This window comes from Populus euphratica, unplaced genomic scaffold (assembly GCF_000495115.2).
Source record: "Populus euphratica unplaced genomic scaffold, PopEup_1.0 scaffold3.1, whole genome shotgun sequence".
Taxonomy (NCBI): Eukaryota; Viridiplantae; Streptophyta; class Magnoliopsida; order Malpighiales; family Salicaceae; genus Populus; species Populus euphratica.
In genome coordinates, this window is record NW_011499847.1 from 3,324,665 (window position 1) to 3,347,542 (window position 22,878).

General features: G+C 35.4%; 1 protein-coding gene, 1 non-coding gene and 1 pseudogene across 3 annotated transcripts; all 3 read left to right on the plus strand.

Moving 5' to 3' along the window:
• The first annotated feature begins 268 nt into the window (after window positions 1–268).
• On the plus strand, window positions 269–14,745 carry LOC105107391 (extra-large guanine nucleotide-binding protein 1-like). 2 transcript variants are annotated; one of them, XM_011001307.1, is made up of 8 exons: window positions 269–1,723; window positions 1,827–1,964; window positions 2,052–2,156; window positions 2,289–2,462; window positions 3,904–4,078; window positions 5,389–5,609; window positions 6,098–6,261; window positions 6,390–6,664. In XM_011001307.1, the coding sequence occupies exons 1-8, from the start codon at window positions 533–535 to the stop codon at window positions 6,394–6,396; spliced, it is 2,175 nt and encodes a 724-aa protein (XP_010999609.1). In that variant the 5' UTR covers window positions 269–532; the 3' UTR covers window positions 6,397–6,664. The 2 variants fall into 2 exon arrangements, with proteins under 2 accessions (XP_010999609.1, XP_010999601.1); XM_011001299.1 differs by lacking the exon at window positions 6,390–6,664 and adding an exon at window positions 13,787–14,745 and having other exon boundaries at window positions 271–1,723.
• Window positions 14,746–16,649: 1,904 nt separating this feature from the next.
• Window positions 16,650–16,729, plus strand: TRNAL-UAG (transfer RNA leucine (anticodon UAG)). Its single transcript has one exon. It is a non-coding gene; the product is annotated as a tRNA-Leu (tRNA).
• Window positions 16,730–21,821: 5,092 nt separating this feature from the next.
• LOC105107401 (pentatricopeptide repeat-containing protein At2g15630, mitochondrial-like) lies at window positions 21,822–22,712 on the plus strand (annotated as a pseudogene).
• The last annotated feature ends 166 nt before the right edge of the window (window positions 22,713–22,878 follow it).

A 22,878-nucleotide genomic window follows, 5' to 3' on the forward strand; every position in this document is an offset into this window, starting at 1 on the left:
AGAAAACCCCACGCGACATGTAGTTGAAAGCGAAAAGGAAGAGAAGAAAACAGAGTGTGGCCGGTAAGAGCGCCAAAACAGTCAAAGTTAACAATCCCATAAAACTGCCAAACATACAAGGAAGAATTTTCTCATTTCGTATCACTCATTGCTCATTCCGAGAAACTGCTTGTTCAACGCGTTGACTTGGAAATTGTGGACGCAAAAAATTTCTTCTTGAAAATGTTTCTTCGTCTTCTTCTCTATTGGTAAGGGAAAAAAGACTCGAACTCCCTCCCTCCCCTCTCGTTTCTGAACCACTTTCAGTGCGGGCTTCGGTTTAGAATCACTATTATCCCCTTCTCTCTTTTCTTCCTTTTATATGGTTTTTATTATTGGGTTTATGGATTTATTGATTTTGCTTCATGGGTATTTGGTATAATTAATATTGCTTCATGGGTTTTTTATTTTAGTGGCTCAGCTTCATGGGGTGTTGAGAAATCTGGTGGCCTTTTGTGTTTCTTGTTGTTTAGTTTTAGAGGTACAAGTAGAGATGGCTTGGGCTTTGAGGAAAATTTTGCCTATTGGGTCTGCAATTCAGGTAGAAAAGGACGACGAAGACAAGCATAACAGTTTTGAATTCTCATTTGCTGTGGTATATTCTGGTCCCCTAGTCACTTATGATGTTCCTCGAGCAGTGCCTGTTGATTTAAAGCAGATCCCAGTTGCTTCTCCCGTGATTGGGTCAGGCTCTTTGACGAGTGATGTGTCATTGCCAGTCGTACAGCCTATTGTAAAGTCTAACAGGAAACTGTCCAAGGAGCCAAATTTAGTCTCGGATCGGACTGTTTGCTTAGACACAGATGCGGTCATGAATGGAAATGGTATGCCATGTGAAGCATCTAGGGTAGATGACTCGAGTGCTTCGCATCGTGCAAATGATGATGAGTGTAGACCAAAATTATCTGATGGAATACGAAGTTCTGGTAGATTGGATTTTCGCAATGGTTCTGTTGGTTCTGGTGAATTACCAGGAAGCTTGGAAGTGTCGGAATTGCCTGATGGTAACGAATATGCAGGTCAAGACTCTCGTGAATATATGAATCCCACTAATTATGAATCAATAGAATCTGAAAGCTCACACAGTAGTTCATCTGAGATTTTTTCTTGCCAAGAGGAGGATCATAGTGAAGAAGCTCCTGGCCATGTCAGAAAGACATCAGTTGTAACTTTCCGTGATCCCGAATCAAATGACGTAGTGGACAATGAATCTGATGTACATGACACTGACAGTAGTGTCCCTGGGAGGCATATAGCTGTAAGGCCTGGGAAGAAAGGGACCTGCTATCGATGCATGAAGGGAAGCAGGCTTACTGAGAAGGAGGTTTGCATTGTTTGTGGCGCAAAGTATTGTCGAAATTGTGTGATAAGAGCAATGGGATCAATGCCAGAAGGAAGAAAGTGTGTTACTTGCATTGGTCAAAGGATTGACGAGTCAAGGCGAAAGACCTTGGGTAAATGCTCTCCGATGCTAAAGCATCTATTTCCTGTGGTCGAAGTTAAACAGATAATGGGTTCTGAGAGATCATGTGTGGTGAATCAGCTACCACCAGAACTCATTTATGTAAATCGACAGCGTCTTTCTAAACAGGAGCTATTCCTACTGCAGACCTGCCCACACCCACCCAAAAAATTAAAACCAGGATACTACTGGTATGATAAAGTATCTGGTTTTTGGGGAAAGGTGAATATCCACTTTCTTTGAATTTTTCCTTTCACTTTAGATATACAATTACCTCAATTTTGTGGCACTGCGTTGGATTTATTCTTCGGCCATGCTTGAACAGGAAGGACGGAAGCCTTGTCAAATAATCAGTCCCCAATTGACTGTCGGGGGTCACATCCAGGCCGATGCTAGCTATGGAAATACTAATATAATGATAAATAATCGCAAGATAACTACAAGAGAGCACTTAATGCTGCGGGTTGTTGTGCTAGACACTATTTGATTATTTTATAATGTGATTTCCTTGAATACACAAGACTGATGCCATTCTATTAAATCTTTGCAGTTGGCAAAGGTGAAATGTGAAGGAGCAACTCACCTTTGGGTTAGTGCAGATGGTGCTTACCAGGAAGAGGGAATGAATAACGTAAAAGGGAAAATATGGACAAAGGCATGTTTGCATTTGTACTGGGAAATCTGTTGATTTAGTCCAACCCCATCCTGCTTTTGCATTTATGCTTATTTTTCCTGTTCTATCTTAATTATCAAAGCTTGAACAATAATGGAAATACTTCCTTTTCAGGCTGGAGCAAAGCTAATATGTGCTGTTCTGTCTCTGCCAACTCCTCCTGATTTTACCAGTCCTGGTGCGGAGGGAGTGAATGATGTAATGCCAAGCAACCTTGAACAGAAAACACTTCATAAGCTTCTTCTAGTTGGTTCTGAAAAATCTGGCACATGTACCATATTTAAACAGGTACGGATTCAGTGGAGTGAAATAACATATCTTATACTTATTTTACTGGTCATAAATGACAAATCTAGCTCTGTTGACTCCCAATGAAGTCGCTTATTTCCAATTGTGCTCCATATCATGATCAGCTTAGCTTTTTGATGCGGGACAATAAATTAAAGAAAAATGAAAGCAAAGAAAGAAAGAAAGAAAGAAAGAAAGAAAGAAGCCAAGAATTAAAAGCAAGGAAAGAAAAGCTAGGAAGAAAAGAGAATTCAGAGGAGGAATATTCTGTTATTCTTATCAATCATTCAAAACCGTCTCACAAGATTAAAAAAGAAACATATAAATATCATAACTCTAAAACATTTAACTATTAGGCTCAGTTTATCAATTAAAACTGTCTAACATAAAAAACCCAAATAAATCAAATAAAAACAATGAAATAGATCTAAATGAACTTTGTCTCCCAACCAAAGAGTGACAAGCATGACCATTATTTGTTGTCTCTGTTTATATACTCACTCATGTAATTTGCGGTGTAGATATGGTATCCCCACCACTTTCTCCTTCATGTTAACTTGCTAACTAGACTAGAGTGTCTATCTACTCATCAAAATAATTAAAGTCTTATGGAAAATTCTAGAACATCTGTATGTTCATGCTGACATCTAAAATCTACATAATTTGAGTTTTGGACCATGTTGAGAACATGCAAAAATGCATACAAGCAAAGTCATAAAAACATATATGAAATGTTCTGCTGTCCGCTTCAATATTTTCATTTACTTATGAGTGTGCTCGTGCCCATTTGAAATCCTTAATGCTGCTACTTCTGTATCATGTTGAGTTTGTAACAATGTTAAGATGAAGCTCTTAAGATGTTTAATTGTTCTAAGGATGTTATTGTACTCAATTATGATCCTAATTTCATAAGAGATGGTTACAAATAGTAGTGGCCTTTACTTCATTGGCTCTACTCATTTTCTCGTTCTGTCCCATTCAAATTGTCTTCTTTGATTTTAAGTAAAATCTGTTCCATAATTTATCCCACACGAAATAACCCCTTCCCAGATGATACAGTATATGCCATGCATTCGATGCAAGGTCATGACATTGCATCTCAAGGCCAAGCCTTTGTGCAGAAGGTCGTATATTTCCTGAACAATGCAATGTTGTCCTAGCACTTGGTCGTGACTTCTGACATGCATGTGCTATGCCTTTCTTGCAAAATGTGAGATGTACTTTTCCCGCACAAGATCATTCCATCCATATGTCAACAATGCTCCGTGCTTTAATGTATCATCTATGTTCCATTCAAACCCCACATACTAACATGAGTAATATTACTATGAATTGCGGTGTAGGATCAACCGTCTAATGATTATCTTATCTTTCTTCAACCCTGCCTTGATTTTTGGCAGCACAAGAACTCAAAACATTGAAAATTATTTGCATATTGCAGGCAAAAATTGTATACAACGTTCCTTTTTCTGAAGATGAGCGTCAGAGTATCAAGTCTATTATTCAATGCAGTTTGTTTGGCTATATGGGTATACTGCTTGAGGGGCGTGAAAGGTTTGAAGAAGAATGCTTGATTGATAAAAGAAGGAAGTTTGTGCATCACCATAGTTCTTCAGGTAAATCACACATCGATTTTTTATGTTCTTCTCTGTGAAGCTTATGATCTGGTTCTTTCTCCACTGTTTTGTAAGAATCATGCAAGGATGCACAGATGACGCATAAATTTCCATCACTGAACCCTGGATTATCAAAAATCTCTTTAGTTCTTATAGACCTCCAGCATCGCTCTCCTGCTGGTAGTCTGAAAGCTTAGTCTTCAGCATCCATCATAGTCAAGGATTGCCAATCCTTCGTTATATAATATCTACCATCTTGATTGCCAACTTCTTCTGATATAATCATACATGCGCAATATATACGCAACTTGTTTTGGGGGTGATGTTTAAGAATCTGAGCTTTCTTTCTTCCTCCTCTTTTTTTTCCTTGTCATTTTTCTTGGTGTCAGGTAGAAGTTTGATGTTGAACTATATTGAAGTCGATTAAATAGAAAGCAATGAAAATTATTGTGGAAGTGTATTACATCATGGTTTGATTTTTTATTTTCCAACTAATTTATAAAGGTTGCAAAAACTTAGAGAATACCCGAACCTGCAGAATTCCAAAAAATTGTGTTGGTTTGAGTGGATTCTTGCATTATTTAAATGTTTAGGAGTAGTTATCGTTTCAGACAGGTTAATAAACTTTTGCATCCTTCTATGTTCTGTAGACTCGGGTAAAAGGTTTACATTTTTGGAGAGAAGGTGAGGGTTTATTACTGTTTAGGCTTTCCTTTAGGCTGATATTTGGTGCTTGTTTAGTGACTGGAAACCAAAAATGCAAGATACAAGTTTTTTGGGGATGAATGAAGTAAGAAAAGTAGGAATTGAGGGTTTGGGTCCTGTGAATGTTACCTAAGTACCTCTTAAAGGTTGGTTTTAGCTACCACTTTGTATAAGGAATGTATGAGTTATGCTATATGACCCAAAAAGTTTTCTGCAGTGACACATAACTACTCGTTGCTGACTAAAAGCAATATTTTGGTTATTCATTTTATGTCTCACTAATGATATCATTCAGAGAGGTAACTCAAAATGTATCTTTTCTCTTAAAAAATAATGGAAATCATGTTAAAACCTATTTTACATTGTTGCATCAGTTATATCCTTCCTCATTAGCACATAGTTGCTCATAAATTTGTTTGATTCTTGTTTCAAATGCACCTTCATTTTTACTTTTCTTCCCATTTTACAAGATGCCTCTTTTATATTTGAACTTATTTGGCCATCGTATTTTTCTATCTATAAATCATATGTTTGGCGTGAACAAATTGACACCAATAATTTGGAATTATTTATGATCTGAATTATTTAGTTAACTGTTAATACAGGTAAAACAATCTATTCTATTGGACCAAGACTGAAAGCTTTCTCGGATTGGCTCCTCCAAGTAATAGTGTCTGGTAATTTGGAAACCACTTTCCCTGCTGCTGCTCGTGAATACGCACCTTTAGTTGAGGAATTGTGGAGAGATGGAGCCTTTGTAGCCACATACGGCAGGAGGAATGAACTAGAATTGCTACCAAGGGTTGCCACTTATTTCCTAGAACGGGTAAAACGATGCTTCATGTCCTTGTCTTTCACTTTTGTCATTCCAATTCTTAGAATATGTTGTAGTTTTATCCCTTTCCTTTTATTTCTTTCTTTTTTGTATGTTCATAATCTAATTCAAAACATCGGGTTTGCAATTGGTTATGTGCCTTTTGTCTTGCTCTGCTTAGCTGGCATGCTTATGAAAACCACGAATAGGAAATAAAAGAGAAGCCACTCTTTCTATTCTTTGAATAAGTGTTGAATTGAAGTCTCAGGACCTGGTTGATTCGCTTTTTTAAATCTCATTTCCTTGATGGCATGAGATTGGGTATTCTAATCAACCATGCTGTGGTCCTTTTGAGTTGTGATCACCCTTTCTATTCTAATTTCGTTACTGTAAGGAGATAGAATAGTTAGAATCTGAATGTGACAAGTGCATGAAATATAATTGGTATAACAACTATTTATAATATATTTAAGATCTTATGTTGTCTTCCTGCTGGTTAGGCTGTTGAGATTGCAAGGCCAGACTACCAGCCATCTGATATGGACATCTTGTATGCTGAGGGAATTAGCTCATCCAAGGGGCTTTCTTGCATGGAATTTTCATTTCCCAAGCTGGCTCAAGATTGCTGCGAGAACTTTGGCTATCAGCATGATCCCTTGCTGAGGTTAGTTCTATTGACGGACTTTACACATTGCATATTACCTTTTTGAGAGATTAATGTCTTGCAAATTTTTTTAAAGTGCCCTGCATTCCTGACCAGGTTCATTATATATCCAAATCTCTTCTCTGCAGTTTCTGACTAAATTGCCGCTTGAAATTCTAAGAATCGCTTTTTGCTGGTACTTTTGACCAGTGAACTGTCATTCCAAGCACTTCAAATCAGCCAGCCAAAATCAAGTCCCAATTATGTTTAATCTGATATACAATTATGGTCAGAAGTTTCAGATATTGGCAAAACACCACGGAGTTTTGAGTTCTTCCTTTTCCAATCCAGGGAACACCTAATTAATTAGAAGTCAGCATTAAAATCAAGTCACGCCATTTACAGCTTCCGCACTATTTTCTTCTCAGGGTCATTAAGAGGTACAAAGAAAGTCTCTCTTCTCTATGGTTTAACCTGACCATTTGAGTAGCTAAAAATTCGGAATTGTTATGTTTCAATGCTTTTCTTCATCCCCCTCTCCATATAATAAGTTTGCGAGGAAAGTTCTTAGACAAGTTTGCTATCAGATATTTCATATTTAATTGCTATGTATTATAGATTGTTAACTTTGTGTTCATCAGAATAAAACGAAGGGGGTGTGTGGTGCTTTAAATAAAAATCAAAGATGATCCATCCAATCCTTTCCCTGTATAATCAGTGACATGTACACTTGCAGGTATCAACTCATCAGAGTTCATCCCACAACCCTCGGAGTAAATTGTAAATGGCTGGAGATGTTTGAGGATGTTGATCCTGTATAATATTCATGTATGCCAATCATGTATAGGACAGGAGAATCGAAATCAAATTATAGATATTTCAAACGTGCAAGAAAGTTGGTTTCTCAATTAGTAGAAGAGAGGCACTACAAAATAAAAACACAAGTCTAATTTACTTTATAGACACGCCTCTATACGAACTATGGACATTTCTTTCCATCCTTGGTTCATCACCAGGTTGCAAACCTTCTATAAGCATGCAAACTGTGGTCTCAGACATTATAGTTTCTCTCAGAGCCACCTTCCTCTCTTTTTTAGCTCCCTTTTCTACTTGTACTTCGCCCTCTCTGGTTTCTGACAAGAAGGGCATCCTTGTTCTAACCTTCTCCTTGAGCTTTGCTAGCTCACTCGCCCATGACTCCACTACTGCAGACATTATTTTTCCCTCAAAAGACTCGGTGGTTTCTTCAGTGTTACCTTTTGATGAATGATGAAATGAGAAGAGAGAGGGTTTAAAATTTAAATAGAGGAGAAGAGTAGTGGTGGGTTTCGAAAAACCCTTAGACAGTTAGGTATAGTTCAGGACAAGTGGTTTTTTGACCAAAAATCTACTTGCGGTTGCTCATGCTCCTACGTAAGGTTAAAATGGGAAGGACGGATATAATTTCCCGATATTTGAATATTCCAAATTTCCAAGGTACTGGTTCCACAGGCATATCTTCGCGAGTGAGAGAAGATGCTAGGGTGTGAATGCTCGTAAACTAAGATTTGCTAGGATTAATTGATCATGGAGTGTGGGCTCGCTAGGCAGACAGGTGTTTTGGCATGAGTGTTCCCTTCGCCAACTTATGACTTACGTGTCTGTACATAAAAGTGATAGAAAAAAAAAAGAACTTCTTTGTTTTAAATCAAACCCTTATTTCTCAATTCTAACGCAAATGTATATATATATATATATATAAACCCTAGAAATCAACAGTGACATGTGACCTTCATGTATAGCTGTGTAACTGTGTAGAATTGAGATGGGAAAAGTATAGAGTGATAGATGGAATGCATGGATTGGAAAGGTATTTGTAAAGTGATAATGATGAAACGGTCCCAAAAGCATAAATTATAAAGCGAACTCAATGACATTTGTATAATTTTTTATTAATGTGATTATTTTTTTTTAAAAAAAAGGAGATTGTGAATATTTTTAATGGTATTAGATACTAAATAATAGTATGAAAAAAATTAACTATATATAAACCCATCTATTTATCATTCTCAATGCCACATAAAAATTATTAATTATAGAGGATACTTGTTATTTAAATATAGTAATTTAACCATAATTTTTAAATCTAACCTGATGATTGACTTGATATAATGATCGAGTTATGAGTCAAATGAGTTGGCTCAGGTCAAGTTAAAAAAATTGATTTCTTTATAGTTAAAAACTTAAAAAAGTTGATCTTTCTCTTCTGTGTCCTTGCAATTAAAACCAACAAAAACAAATATTAGCACACTTATTACTCTTTGTTTGAAACCAATGCTACTTTTTCTACTTCGCTTTCAAAACAAGAATTCTTTAATTCAAGATCCTCTTATGCCAACAATCTTTAGTTCCTCAATTTTATACAGGATCCTTTCAGCATATCTCACATCAAAGATCATTATGAGCTTTCTCTTGTAATATTTTTATAAATTTTAAAATTTTTATAGTAGTTCAGAACAAGAATAAATTCGAAAAGTCTTTTTAAAAAAGATCAATTCAAAGCAAAGTATGTAGCTATTGAAATTGAAAAAAACGATTAAGAACATTGCTTTGGCTTGACCTATAGATAACTAGAAGGCTGGTATTCCAATAAAGATATGCAAGTTGTAGACACAAGCCATACTCCTCCGACCCTCCCTCATATAAACTTGGTTTTTTTTACTCTTTGATTTATGTTTCTTTTTTGTAAAAAGTAAAATTACATGGTCTTAATTCCTGGTTTTCCAACAATAAAGAGAACCCCACAATTTCCTCACTTATTTCATATCATTTTCATTCTCACACTAGAATTTTAATCTTTTATTTAAGAGTAATGAAAAAAGTGAGAATAAAGTCATGACTCTCAACGAATTAGTAATACCTTTTTTGATGAAGAATAAAAAATTAAAAAGATAACATCAACTTAATCTTACCTTAATTTGAAGATCTAAAAAGCCAAGCAAGTAAAAAACTTGCCTTGAACTTAAATTCCTCTGATGTATTTTGTATTACAAATAAGATTATTTTTTTGTATATATATATATTTTAAAAAACATAGTTAGGTTGATTAGCTGAGATGACTGGGTTTTATTGAGTCAAATATTTAATCGGTTTTCTTTTATCAAAATGACCTGATTTCAACTCTAGATTAACCAGATTTTAGTTGACTTGTTGAGTTGAATTTTAAAATTATAAATGTATCCTCTAAGTCACCAGATCGCGGGTTGACATCCTTGACTGAAAGAGGACAAATGATTTAAGAAAGAAGAAGTGAAGTACAATACTATATTTATTGGGTAACCCAAAGGCAACATACTTGCTCTTGAAGACAAATGATTTAAGGAAGAGGAAGTGAAGTACAATACTATATTTATTGGGTAACCCAAAGGCATCATACTTGCTGTTGAAGACAGAGGGTGTTGGGCTTGATTGTAATCTACAAAGCTCACCGATTATTTATTGACTTTGCTGACTGGTCTATGGGGAATATTTAGTGGGTTGGTTTATTAGATAGGTGTTTTTTGGACTGAGCTATGAGTTGATTTTGTTAATTTACTGGGCTTTAACTGACTCGGATGCCAGTTTTCTTCTGTCTAGATTACAGATTGGAGAGTTACCCGTGCAACTTGGTGTCACCGGCCAACTCTTCCTTTAATTTTTATACATTCGTGGTTGTCAAGGCCGTCGACTTAAGACAACTGGAAAAAAACAATACGAGGATTGTAAAATATTACGCTGAAGATGTGAAACAATATCTCAAGGAAATCAGAAAAGAATGGTAGAAGTTCCACAACTTGAATGGGACTGTAGTCTGTAGGAATGAGAGCTGTAACTGTGAAGGTTTTTATTTACTGGTTTAAAGGACTTTGGTTATCACAAGGAAATATAGCTCTCTTCTTATTATATTATTGTTGATAATCATTAAGATTTGAACGTGTAAAACTAATCTGAATATATGTGTATATCATCAGGGTTAATTTCTAAGTAGAAGGAATTATACTCCAACCCAAAATACATTTAATGGTTTATGAAAGTCAGATGATCAACTTTGAAAACTACATGAATTAAAAATAAAACTAAAGAATGAGATTCTTATGACATTGCATGGTTATATATATATATATATATATATATATATATATAGGTGTGTGTGTCGAATATTGTTCTTATATTAAACTGTTATAATTCTCTAATAAAATGTTCCCCATCTACTTCCATCTTTGAAAAATAATTTAGGGGTCTTGGATGCGTATAAGTGCTGGAAGAAATGGTCCTCGCATATGAGAGGGAGAGGGAGATGTCAATCAAGGATAATGTTAAAACTCATGTGGTGATCTTATAGTCAAGAAGGCATTATCACTTGCCAATGGCTGCTTATGATGATGATGCTCTCTCCGTATTAAAAACTCCATACATACATACATACATACATACATACATAGAGAGAGAGAGAGAGAGAGAGAGAGAGACATACACACACGAGGCACATTTTGCTTCGCTCTGACCAATTCCTAGCAATTTCCTCTCAGCGCGTTAATGTAGGGGGTAGACTTTTAGTCTGTGGAATGCTGTGCAGCCCACCTACTTAAGGCCTAACTATTTTATCTTCTGAACATGTAAACATTCGTTTATAAAGGAATTGTAATATCTTATTGCAAAATTTAAAGTGATTTTCACGTTATTTAATCCCTTTCAAGAAACATTCATTGCTCATTCAATATCTGCCTTTGCTTTGCTGATGTTTCCAAGAGTCACTGCTAGCTTAAGAAGCGTCAATGGATAGGAGAACTGGGCAGCAGTGACAATTAAAAGGACCTTCTCTATTGGAATTTGGAACTCATAATTCTTAATATTTGTTTTTTACATGCAAAGAGAAAGAATTGCAAGTCAATGTGTGGTCATGCTCTGATGGGTTAGTGAAATCAGTGAAATGACAGGGCTATGCTTCTGGGGAGGGTTTGTCAATAGATTATAGTTATGGAAATAGTTGTCATGATGCACGAACCTGACATCATTTTTTTTTTTAACGTTGTAGCTTGACATAAATTAGAATGGAAAAAGTGGATTCTTCGTTGAAGCAGAGCCGAGTCTATTTCCAAATTAGAAAGAACATTTTTTATACGTGCTTGCCTCAGCTTCTCATGATTAAAGGTTTTGCCAATGTATCACCACTTGTCATTGGATTCTTATGAGCAGATGGCGTCTGGCTAAAAAATCTAGCCAACGCCAGTTGATATGGATGTATTACAACTTCGAACTACCACTTAAAGATTCATTTTCCGATAATTACAGTTCTCGGATTACCAAAAAAGAAAAATTGTGCAGCTGCATCTAAATAACTCCGCAGATCTCACTGCAGAAGATCCAAGGTGGTGACCGCAGTTAACAAAATCTTATACTTAATCACTTACATATATTAATAAAAACCACTTCGATTAAATATTTAAATAGTGGTTAAGTAATGAGAATTTAGAATTAAGAAATTTGTTTATTTTTATAATTTTAGATTTGAATTCTTAGTTGCTTGTATGATAACTATTGAAAGCTTATATGGTCATTAACTTCAGAATCCATAAAATTAATCATGGTACGTGTAAACTAGCCCGAACATCCATGTTAACCTAAAAAAAACCTCTTTAAAGATTATGCTTGGGCATGCACAAATAAGAAATTTCTCCTTGCATCAAGTCAATTGAAAGATTCTTGTTTGCCATAAATACATAATCTCTGTAGAATCCAGTTGCTAACTGTGTGAAAACAACAATTCCTAATTGGTTCTTGAACCAAGCCAACAACATTCGGTCCATCCACCCTGATAATTGGTATTCCTGGATCTCCTTATTTTTCAAACAAAATCAATTATGTTTTATAATTATTAACATATATGTTCTTTAGTTGAATACGCACCTTTAGTTGAGGAATTGTGGTCTTACATTCGGATCAATCAATCTATATTTTTCAACCACAATCAATTATTTATATGTTCTATTTATAAATATATGTTTTTTCAACCAATATCATATATGGAACCAATTTCCCTGCTGCTGCTCGTGAATACGCACCTTTAGTTGAGGAATTGTGGAGAGATGGAGCCTTTCTAGCCACATACAACAGGAACTAGAATTGCTACCAAGGATTGCCACTTATTTCCTAGAACGGGTAAAACGATGCTTCATGTCCTTGTCTTTCACTTTTGTCATTGCAATTCTTAGAATAAGTTGTAGTTTTGTCCCTTTCCTTTTATTTCTTTCTTTCTCTTCTTATTCTTTTTTTTTTGTACGTTCATAATCTAATTCAAAACATCGGGTTTGCAATTGGTTATGTGCCTTTTGTCTTGCTCTGCTTAGCTGGCATGCTTATGAAAACCACGAATAGGAAATAAAAGAGAAGCCACTCTTTCTATTCTTTGAATAAGTGTTGAATTGAAGTCTCAGGACCTGGTTGATTCACTTTTTTAAATCTCATTTCCTTGATGGCATGAGATTGGGTATTCTAATCAACCATGCTGTGGTCCTTTTGAGTTGTGACCCTGTTACTGTAAGGAGGAAGAATAATTAGAATCTGAATGTGGCAAGTGCATGAAATATGATTGGTGTAACAACTTTTTATCATATCTTTAAGATCTTATGCTGTCTTCCTGCTGCTTAGGCTGTTGAGATTGCAAGGCCAGACTACCGGCCATCTGATATGAACATCTTGTATGCTGAGGGAATTAGCCCATCCAAGGGGCTTTCTTGCATGGAATTTTCATTTCCCAAGCTGGCTCAAGATTGCTGCGAGAAATTTGGCTATCAGCATGATTCCTTGCTGAGGTTAGTTCTATTTACAGACTTTACACATTGCATATTACCTTTTTGAGAGATTAATGTCTTGCAAAAATTTTTAAAGTGCCCTGCATTCCTGACCAGGTTCATTATATATCCAAATCTCTTCTCTGCAGTTTCTGACTAAATTGCCGCTTGAAATTCTAAGAATCGCTTTTTGCTGGTACTTTTGACCAGTGAACTGTCATTCCAAGCACTTCAAATCAGCCAGCCAAAATCAAGTCCCAATTATGTTTAATCTGATATACAATTATGGTCAGAAGTTTCAGATATTGGCAAAACACCACGGAGTTTTGAGTTCTTCCTTTTCCAATCCAGGGAACACCTAATTAATTAGAAGTCAGCATTAAAATCAAAGTCACGCCATTTACAGCTTCCACACTATTTTCTTCTCAGGGTCATTAAGAGGTACAAAGAAAGTCTCTCTTCTCTATGGTTTAACCTGACCATTTGAGTAGCTAAAAATTCGGAATTGTTATGTTTCAATGCTTTTCTTCATCCCCCCCTCCATATAATAAATTTGCGAGGAAAGTTTTAAGACAAGTTTGCTATCAGATATTTCATATTTAATTACTATGTATTATAAATTGTTAACTTTGTGTTCATCAGAATAAAACGAAGGGGGTGTGTGGTGCTTTAAAGAAAAATCAAAGATGATCCATCCAATCCTTTCCCTGTATAATCAGTGACATGTACACTTGCAGGTATCAACTCATCAGAGTTCATCCCACAACCCTCGGAGGAAATTGCAAAGGGCTGGAGATGTTTGAGGATGTTGATATTGTCTTATTTTGTGTTTCATTGATTGATTATGATGAGTTTTCTGAAGACAACAACGGAGTCCCCATCAACAAGATGATTGCAAGCAGGCAGCTATTTGAACGCATTGTCACTCATCCAACCTTTGAAGAGAAGAAGTTCCTTCTTATACTGAATAAGTATGACCTGCTCGAGGAAAAGATTGAACAAGTTCCGCTGACACGATGTGAATGGTTTCATGACTTCAATCCTGTGATGGTCAACAACCCCAACAGCAGCAGAAGTACCACCCCTTCATTGGCACTCCGTGCCTTCCAATATATTGCGGTAAAGTTCAAGAGATTGTTCAATTCTCTTACTGACAGGAAGTCGTATGTTTCTCAATCTACTGGTTTGGAACCTGATAATGTTGATGAAGCTCTTAAATATGCAAGAGAAGTTCTGAGGTGGTAGCAAGAGGAACCTGACTACCACAACAACGAGCTATCTTCTACTAGCATAGAGGCAAGTTCATCCTCATGATCAACAATGTTGTAATCACATAGCTCAGCCTGGAGAGAATAGGGGCCTGCCTGATATTAACAACATTTCCTTCATTTTTATTTTTGTTTTTGTGTATCATTCATGTATGCCAATCATGTATAGGACAGGAGAATCGAAATCAAATTATAGATATTTCAAACGTGCAAGAAAGTTGGTTTCTCAATTAGTACAAAAGAGGCACTACAAAGTAAAAACACAAGTCTAATTTACTTTACAGACACGCCTCTATCCGAACCATGGACATTTCTTTCCATCCTTGGTTCATCACCAAGTTACAAATCTCTCCATAAGCAAGCAAACTGTGGTCTCAGACATTGTAGTTTCTCTCAGAGCCACCTCTCTCTCTTTTTTAACTCCCTTTTCTCGTTGTACTTCGCCCTCTCTGGTTTCTGACAAGAAGGGCATCCTTGTTCGAACCTTCTCCTTCAGCTTTGCTAGCTCACTCGCCCATACCTCCACTACTGCAGACATTATTTTTCCCTAAAAAACACTCCCTGGTTTCTTTAGTGTTACCTTCTGATGAATGATGGACTGACAAGAGAGCTAGAGGGTTTAAATAGAGGAGAAGAGGAGTGGTGGGTTTCGAAAAACCCGTGGACAGTTTGGCATAGTTGAGGACAAGTGGTTTTCTGACCAAAAATCTACTTGCGGTTGCTCATGCTCCTACGCAAGGTTAAAATGGGAAGGACGGATATAATTTCCCGATATTTGAATATTCAAAGGTACTGGTTCCGCAGGCATATCTTCACGATTGAGAGGAGATGCTAGGGTGTGAATGCTCATAACCTAAGATTTGCTATGATTAATTGATCATGGAGTGGGGCTACCTCAGCAGACAGGCGTTTGGGTACGCGTAGGAAAGATAGAAGATCTCCCTTCACTCTTGCAATGCTATTTTTTCAAAATATATTAAAATAATATTTTTTTATTTTTTAAATTATATTTTTAACGTTAATATTTCAAAACAAACAAAAATATAAAAAAATTAATTTAAAATTAAAAAAATCATCGGACTGCAACGCGCCTATCAAGACGGGAGAGGTAAAAAAGTCATCGCGTCCACAGACAGTTACACGGCCAACGGAATTATTATTATAGCGCCAACATATTGGGGGTTTCCATGATTGCAAAATTACAAAGATGGGCTTCTCCTGTCCTGTGGGCTACTTTTATAACCACAGTTTCGGAGGGTACGGATCCCATCATGTTAATGTACATTAAAAAAATATATTCACATGTTTATTGTTTATTATATATTAAACAGTACACATGTTAATATATTTATATATATTTTTAATCCTGTGGTTTATAGTTTCGGTTGAGGTTACTGGTTCAAAACTTCGAAGGCGAAATATTTTCTTCTAAACAATAAACACCTGTCATTGCCTTTTTCTTTTTTAAAAAGAAGGTACATATTATAAAAACAATATATATATAGTGGCAAGGCGCCCGGACATGTCACGTGCTTCAGGGGCTCTTCACGTTCCGGCCGGCATTTTATAATTTATATTTTTTATTTAAAATTATTTTAATATGATAGTGTAAAAAATAATTTTTAAAATAATAATAAAATATTATTTTAATATACTTATTTATAAAAATTATTTTAAAAAATAATTACTAATATCTCTCAAACACCATTTAAAAGATTAATATAACTCGTGAAATAATAAGTTTTTATTTATTTTTATTTGATTTTTCTTCTGGGTTTTTTTTTTATATTTTTTATTTAAATTATTTAATATTAAATTTTTAATTAATTTTATTATTTAGTAATAAATTGATTATGAATCAATTTTTATATTTTTTTATCATATTATAAAAAAATTAATTCAACTTAGTAGAATACCTGGATTTAAGATTTTTTTGGCTCTTTTTTTTTTCAATTTTTTGTATTTTTCTTTCTAATTTCATATATTTTAATGTTGAGTTTTTAATTAACTTTAACATTTAATATCAAGCTAATTGTAAATTTTTTAATTATATTATTAAAAAAATTAATTTAATCTAGTAAAATTCATAACATGAGATGCAAATTATGTGTATTTAATTAGGGTGAACACTATTTTTTTTTTTTATCTAGATCTAATTTAGTAAATTAGATGATGTTAGAATAATTTCCACAAACATGATTTAAGCAAATAATCAAATTGAGATTTTTCGGTTAAAAGTTTGTGTGGGATATTAGATCCAAAAAACCATGGGCCTAAGTGCGAAAGATAAAGTAGTATTAATTAAACTAAACTAGAGTGATTTTCAACAGAAGACAGTTTGGCCGAGTGGTCTAAGGCGCCAGATTTAGGCTCTGGTCCGAAAGGGCGTGGGTTCAAATCCCACAGCTGTCAAATGTTTTCTCTTTTCATCCCATCCCTCTTCTTTATGAATTGACTCGCTGAATCAACTCGGTTAGAGGAACTCAATTAACTTACTAGTAGAGCAGTCCCTGCACTCGTTCAGAACCCCCCTTTTTTTCAAGATATTTCCGAAACGATTTTCACGAGGAAATTTTTATTTGATTGGATTTTAAATATATCATTTAAATCTCAATCAATTCATTTTATAAAATTCTTTTCACCAACTTTCTTTTGAACAGAAAATAAACTCATTTATCATCGAAGACAATAAATGGAAACGTCAAGTTCAATTCTTGAATTAATCAGCTAAGTGCCTTTCCCATTCAACATAAACTGAAGCTTGAAGGCAAAAAGATCTTTGAAGTGCTTCTAAGATATTTGCTGGTTTTTGACATTTTGAGTGCCTAGGTGGGTTTAGCACAAAGTTTTCTATAAGAGAAAAGTTGAACACTTTTTGTTTTTTGTTTTTTGTTCTCCAAATCCCACAGCTCTCAAAAACAACAAAAGAAAGTGAGCCCTTTAGGTGATCGTGACCGTATTTTCGTCCCCGCAGGTATTCATGTCTTGCCTGTGTGGCTGTGTTAATTTTTTTTTTTTGTTTCCTGATCTGTCTTTGCTGTCAATCTAGATGATCTGCTGTCTTGATTTTCCCATGAATATTTCGCGACATTATTTGTTTTGGTAGATTGGAATGAGAATGGAAGAATTAATTGGAACATTCGCAGGCAAGGATAAAAAACATGGGATTTCAAGCTGTAATGCAGAATTCTATTAAAAATCTAAGAGCCAATTTTTACAGAGTTTTGAAAACGAGGAGTAGAAGGGAAGCATTGTTAAGGACGTTATAGCTACTAAATTTTCTGCTTCAAGCACTAAAGCAGTCCATAAGCATGGAAAGGGAAGCCTCAGAATATACCAATGCTGGTAAACTGACTCGCGTGCCTCGTATTAAAGCAGGCGATGACTTGGCCAAACGCGAGCTTCCTTCCTCTCCTTGAACCACTTCGTCAGACTCACCGATATTAGTAGGGCTCGAGCCGCTTGACCAAATAGTGCGACCCTTTTCACGTAGCTTGGCAACTTTACTCGTCCAAATATCCACAAGTCCTGGCATTGCTAAATGTCTTGCAAGAAGTGATGATGAAAATAGAGAACAAAAGCGTAAAGATCTTTTTGAAACGTTGAAGAGTTCTACAGGGGTTTATATAGCAAGGTTAGCAAGTGGTTTTGTGGGTTAACCAAGGCGGCACACGTTCTTGCTGGAAGGATTGTACTTGTTTATAGCCTTCATAGCCAACCATTTTGTCACCGATAGTAAATCTCAATCCCACAGCAAGCTAGTGGTATTTTAAATCTTTTTTATATAAGCTAGTGGATTTACTCATGACGACAGGGTTGGAGTTAATCTGTGTCGGTTTCTTATTTATAAGTTATAGGGCAGTGGTTAAATATAGGAGATTAGTATACTTTGGAGTTTGGTGCCTTGTTTAAAGTGGTCTAGTGGCCCCCCTTCATGTGATGTAGGAATTTAAGCAATCTAACTAGTAAGAACATTGAGTATCACCATAAGAAGAAAAAAAATGTTTTGGATGACGACGAGAATTGAGAGGTTGAAGAGGGAGGGGAGCTACAAGGATTTCCAATTAGTACCTGTCTGCAAATTACAGATGATTCCTTGGCATTTTACATTTCATCAGATGAGCTCTCTACTTTAAGTTAATTTTTTTATTTTAAGTATTTAAATTGATATTAAATATAAATTTTAAAAAATAAAAAAAATATTGTTTTAATATATTTTAAATAAAAATAACTTTGAAAAACTACTTTTACTATTCTCCTTAACACCCCTAAGGTAAAAGAGCAAGGTCAAGAGAAAAAATAGCGAAGAAAAAACAGTAGGGAAAATAGTAATTAGGTTAATAGATTTAAGATGATTGATATTATATGGTTGTAATTGTTTTTTAAAATATTTTTTACTTGAAATTATATTAACATAATATTTTTTTTATTTTTTTAAAATTATTTTTAACAACAACACATTAAAATAATATAAAAATACTAAAATAATATTAATTTAAAGCAATAAAATAAAATAAAAAATCAATTTCAAATTTTTTAAAAAACCCGTTTGAAATACAAAAACAAAGTACATATAATTTATAAGAATCTCATAACTTATGGCAGAGAAGAGGATTGCACGCAGATCACCTCAACTAGTTTGGGGATTAAGATTTAGATGAAATGAGTATAGTTAACAAAAGGCAACTTCTGTTATCCTTCATTTTCTTCAATTTGCATCTGTTGCCGCCTGCCTGTTATTTAATGGCTTTATTTCCTTCGGTAAAGTTTTTGATCAAGAAAACCTGAGAACATAGGAAGAAATAAGATCGTGCTTGCGTTCACGTCTTGATAATATACTCACTCAGAGTAGCAACTTGCATTGCTAATTGTTATCCAATTTATTAATCCATGCCATGATTGCAAATGCCAGAGCGGAACGTAGTTTAGGCAGGGATAGACCAGAGAGTTCCCCTAAAACACAATCTTATCTTCTGCAATCTAAAGCTATCCAACCATTTTGGCCCTCATTCACAATTGCTTCATAGAAGGGTCATACCAAGCTTCTTGACTAGAATCCCATGCATTTTCATTTTATTTCACAAACAGAGACAGGGAGTAAAGAAAGCTGTACAGCTATTGAAGACGTTAATACACTGTTAATTGGATTTTAGAACATGTGGATATGAAAATGATTTCGCTTGATAACCAAGTTGAGAGTAATCAAATAATCTCAAAACCATGCTAAGTAAAGCTTCCATCTGCAGGTTAAGCTTCACTTTAGATCAGAGAACCTCACAAATCCAACAACCTCTAATGGTAATGTCTTAGGCCTGATGCGAAATGGCCTCATTGTGACCATGGATCGGACATGGTGTCTAATGCAGGACATGTGAGAAAACAAGCATGCAACTCAAAGTCAATCTAATTGCATCCTTTTTCTGTTTTTTGGCCAACCGAATAAGTGATATAATGGGAAAACAAATATAAAACGCATAGAAATTCAGTCTTTGGCGCAATAAATTAAACTCAATAGCTAGAGCTAACCCCCAATATTTCAGTTGAACCTCACATGCATTTGAGAAAGCACATAACGCAACAGCAGCTGCATTAGGCCAACTGAAGCACCCACTCAAACCTTCATAAACACCTCCATCAGTCACTCAACTGCTAATCATAATATGGCAAGTAAATCATCAAACAAGCACCCATTTTGATTTCCAAACAGAAGCCTCCAAAAACAGCCCTAAATTGTAAAATGATTGATTGAACAGAAGCATCCACACCACAATACTAGCTCGAGCAAAGTATAGAAACAAAGCAGGATGAACTGAACCGCATATTTCTTATCACTCAATGAATCAGCCTAAAACTATCTCAACAAAAATAAACATCCACCAAAAACCACAAATTATACAACAGTATAGTCTACAACTCCTGAATCAATCAACACACGAAAACTCAGCAACAAACATAGCCAAATAACACCTTTATCATTAACAGCAATCTCCAACTAAAGAAAAAGGCCAAAAAAAAAATCTTCTTTGATTCACCTCATAAATAGAGCAACACATTGTAACAACAAACAGCAATGAAACAAAATTCTTTAACTCGCCTCATAAAATATCATTTGTAACCCAGCCAAAAATCATTGAAAACACTAACAGTATAATCTGACAACAGTTCAGCAACCTTGAATTTGCGTGTTTTTTAAGCAACAGAAATAGGCAGCTGTTTCGCCGGCTCTAAGTTCTTCTTCTTTGATTTATCATTATCGCCGAGGAAATCTTCCTGGTTATAAACAACGGTGATGTAAAGAGAACAACTAGGGCATCGAGCAATTTCTTCGCCGAGTCGGAGATCGTCTTTCGTGATTTGAAACAAATCGCCGCACGGGCATGGATATGTGAAGGCTTGTAACTCTTCGTTCCACTCCATGTCTTCTATCTCAACGTCGTCGTACGACATCGTCTTGGAGTCTGTCTGTCTCGAAATTGCTTGAGGGTTTGATTGAGAGAGATGGAAGGTGATTGATATGTATTTAGGGTTTTATTAAATTTGGACCTGGGGATTTGGTTTAAAACGACGAGGAAGGATGTCGGTTTGTCAAGTTGAATGAGCCGACCAAAAACTTGAATTCTTCAAAGCCCCTTGTAGTCTTTCTACAACTAAAAGCCCAAGCTTAATCAGTCACAAAATCAGAGACACAAGTGCTCTGTTCTCTTACCGCGCTGTATCATGTATTTGAAAATGTAATGGCTGTAATTTTTTATTTTTTAAAAATTATTTTTAATATTAAAATAAAATAAATTTAATTTTTTAGATTTCATATTACCCGACAGCTAAACTATAAAGCCCCTTGTTTTAAATGGGGTTAGCCAAAATTTAAATTTTTTTATATATTTTTTTGATTAAAATGTTAATATTAAAAATAATTTTTAAAATATAAAAAAATTATTTTAATATATTTTTAAATAAAAAATATTTTAAAAAAATCACCAGACAAAACCAACAAATCTCAACTCCCATGTACTGCTTTCTTAACAACACCGAACCCTATCACTAACAGCCCACAATCCCAAACTCCGTCTCCAAGCATTCCCAAAGACCTCTCCTCACAGAAAATATTCAATTCTCTACTTTCTTCTCGGTGGCATTTTGTCAAACACTTTGCACCAAAAATAACTCCTTCGCTTATTTCAACTACTATTATTAATCTCCATAAAACCCCTGATTTATCCTTCCAGTTTGTAATCCATATTGGATTTAATGGTGTTGATATCAAAAGCAGGTGCCTTGCTATGGCGGCAACCTCTCACGCACCGAACCCAAAACCCACACTGCAGCTCTTGAAAGAAACTATTAATGACGGGGCTTATAGTATCAGGGAGGTTTTTAATGAGCTAGGAGTTGCAAGAGATGTCTTAGGTCGTAAAAGTTCTGTTTTTTATTATTTGTTGATAAGGGCTTGTTGTGAATTGAAGAGGGGTGATGATGTATTTGAGTGTTTTGATATGATGAAGGGAAAGGGTGTAATTCCTTGTGCTCATGCTTGTAATGATATCTTGAGTTTGTTTCTGAAGTTAAATACGACAGAGAAGGCGTGGGTTCTGTATGCATAGATGTTTAGGTTGAGGATTAAATCGAGTGTTGTCACGTTTAATATAATGATCAATGAGTTGTGTAAGGAAGGAAAGTTGAAGAAGGGAAAGGAGTTTACTGGTTTTTGGAGAGCTTGGGGATTAAGCCTAATGTTGTTACGTATAATACAATAATTCATGGATATTGTTCAAGAGGGAGAGTTGAAGGTGCTCGTATGATTTTTGATGTAATGAAATGTAGAGGTTAAACTAGATTCGTGCGCATATAGTTCATTCACTAGTGGAATGTGCAAGGAAGGAAAACTTGAGGAGGCATCTGGGATGCTTGAGAAGATGAAAGAAATGAGTTGCGTCCAACTGCTGTGACTTGTAATACTTTGATTGATGAGTATTGCGATTATGGGAATTTGGAGATGGCTTTTAGCTATAGAGATGAGATGGTAACAGAGGGTATAAGGCCGGCTGTTTCAACTTACAACATGTTGATTCGTGCATTGTTTTTGGATGGTAAGATGAATGAAGCTGATGGTATTATAAAAGATATGGAAGATAAGGGGTTGGTTCCTGATTCTATAACTTAAAACATTGTAATAAATGGATATTGCAGATGTAGTAGCATAAAGAAGGCGTTTAGCCTCCATGATGAAATGATGAGCAAAGGGATTCAGCCTACCCATGTAACTTACACGTCGCTGATTTATGTTTTGAGTGAACGGGATTGAATGAAACAGGCTGGTGACTTGTTTGAAAAGATAGTCCATAAAAGCATTTTCCCGGATCTCATAATGTTCAATGCATTGACTGATGGTCACAGTGCAAATGGGAATATGGACCGCGCGTTTTCATTGTTGAAGGAGATGGAGCAAATGAAAGTTGTTCCTGATGAAGTAACTTACAATATCCTAATGCAAGGGCGTTGCAGGGAGGGAAAAGTTGAAGAAGCACGTGAGCTTCTTGAAGAGATGAAGAGCGGGGGGGGGC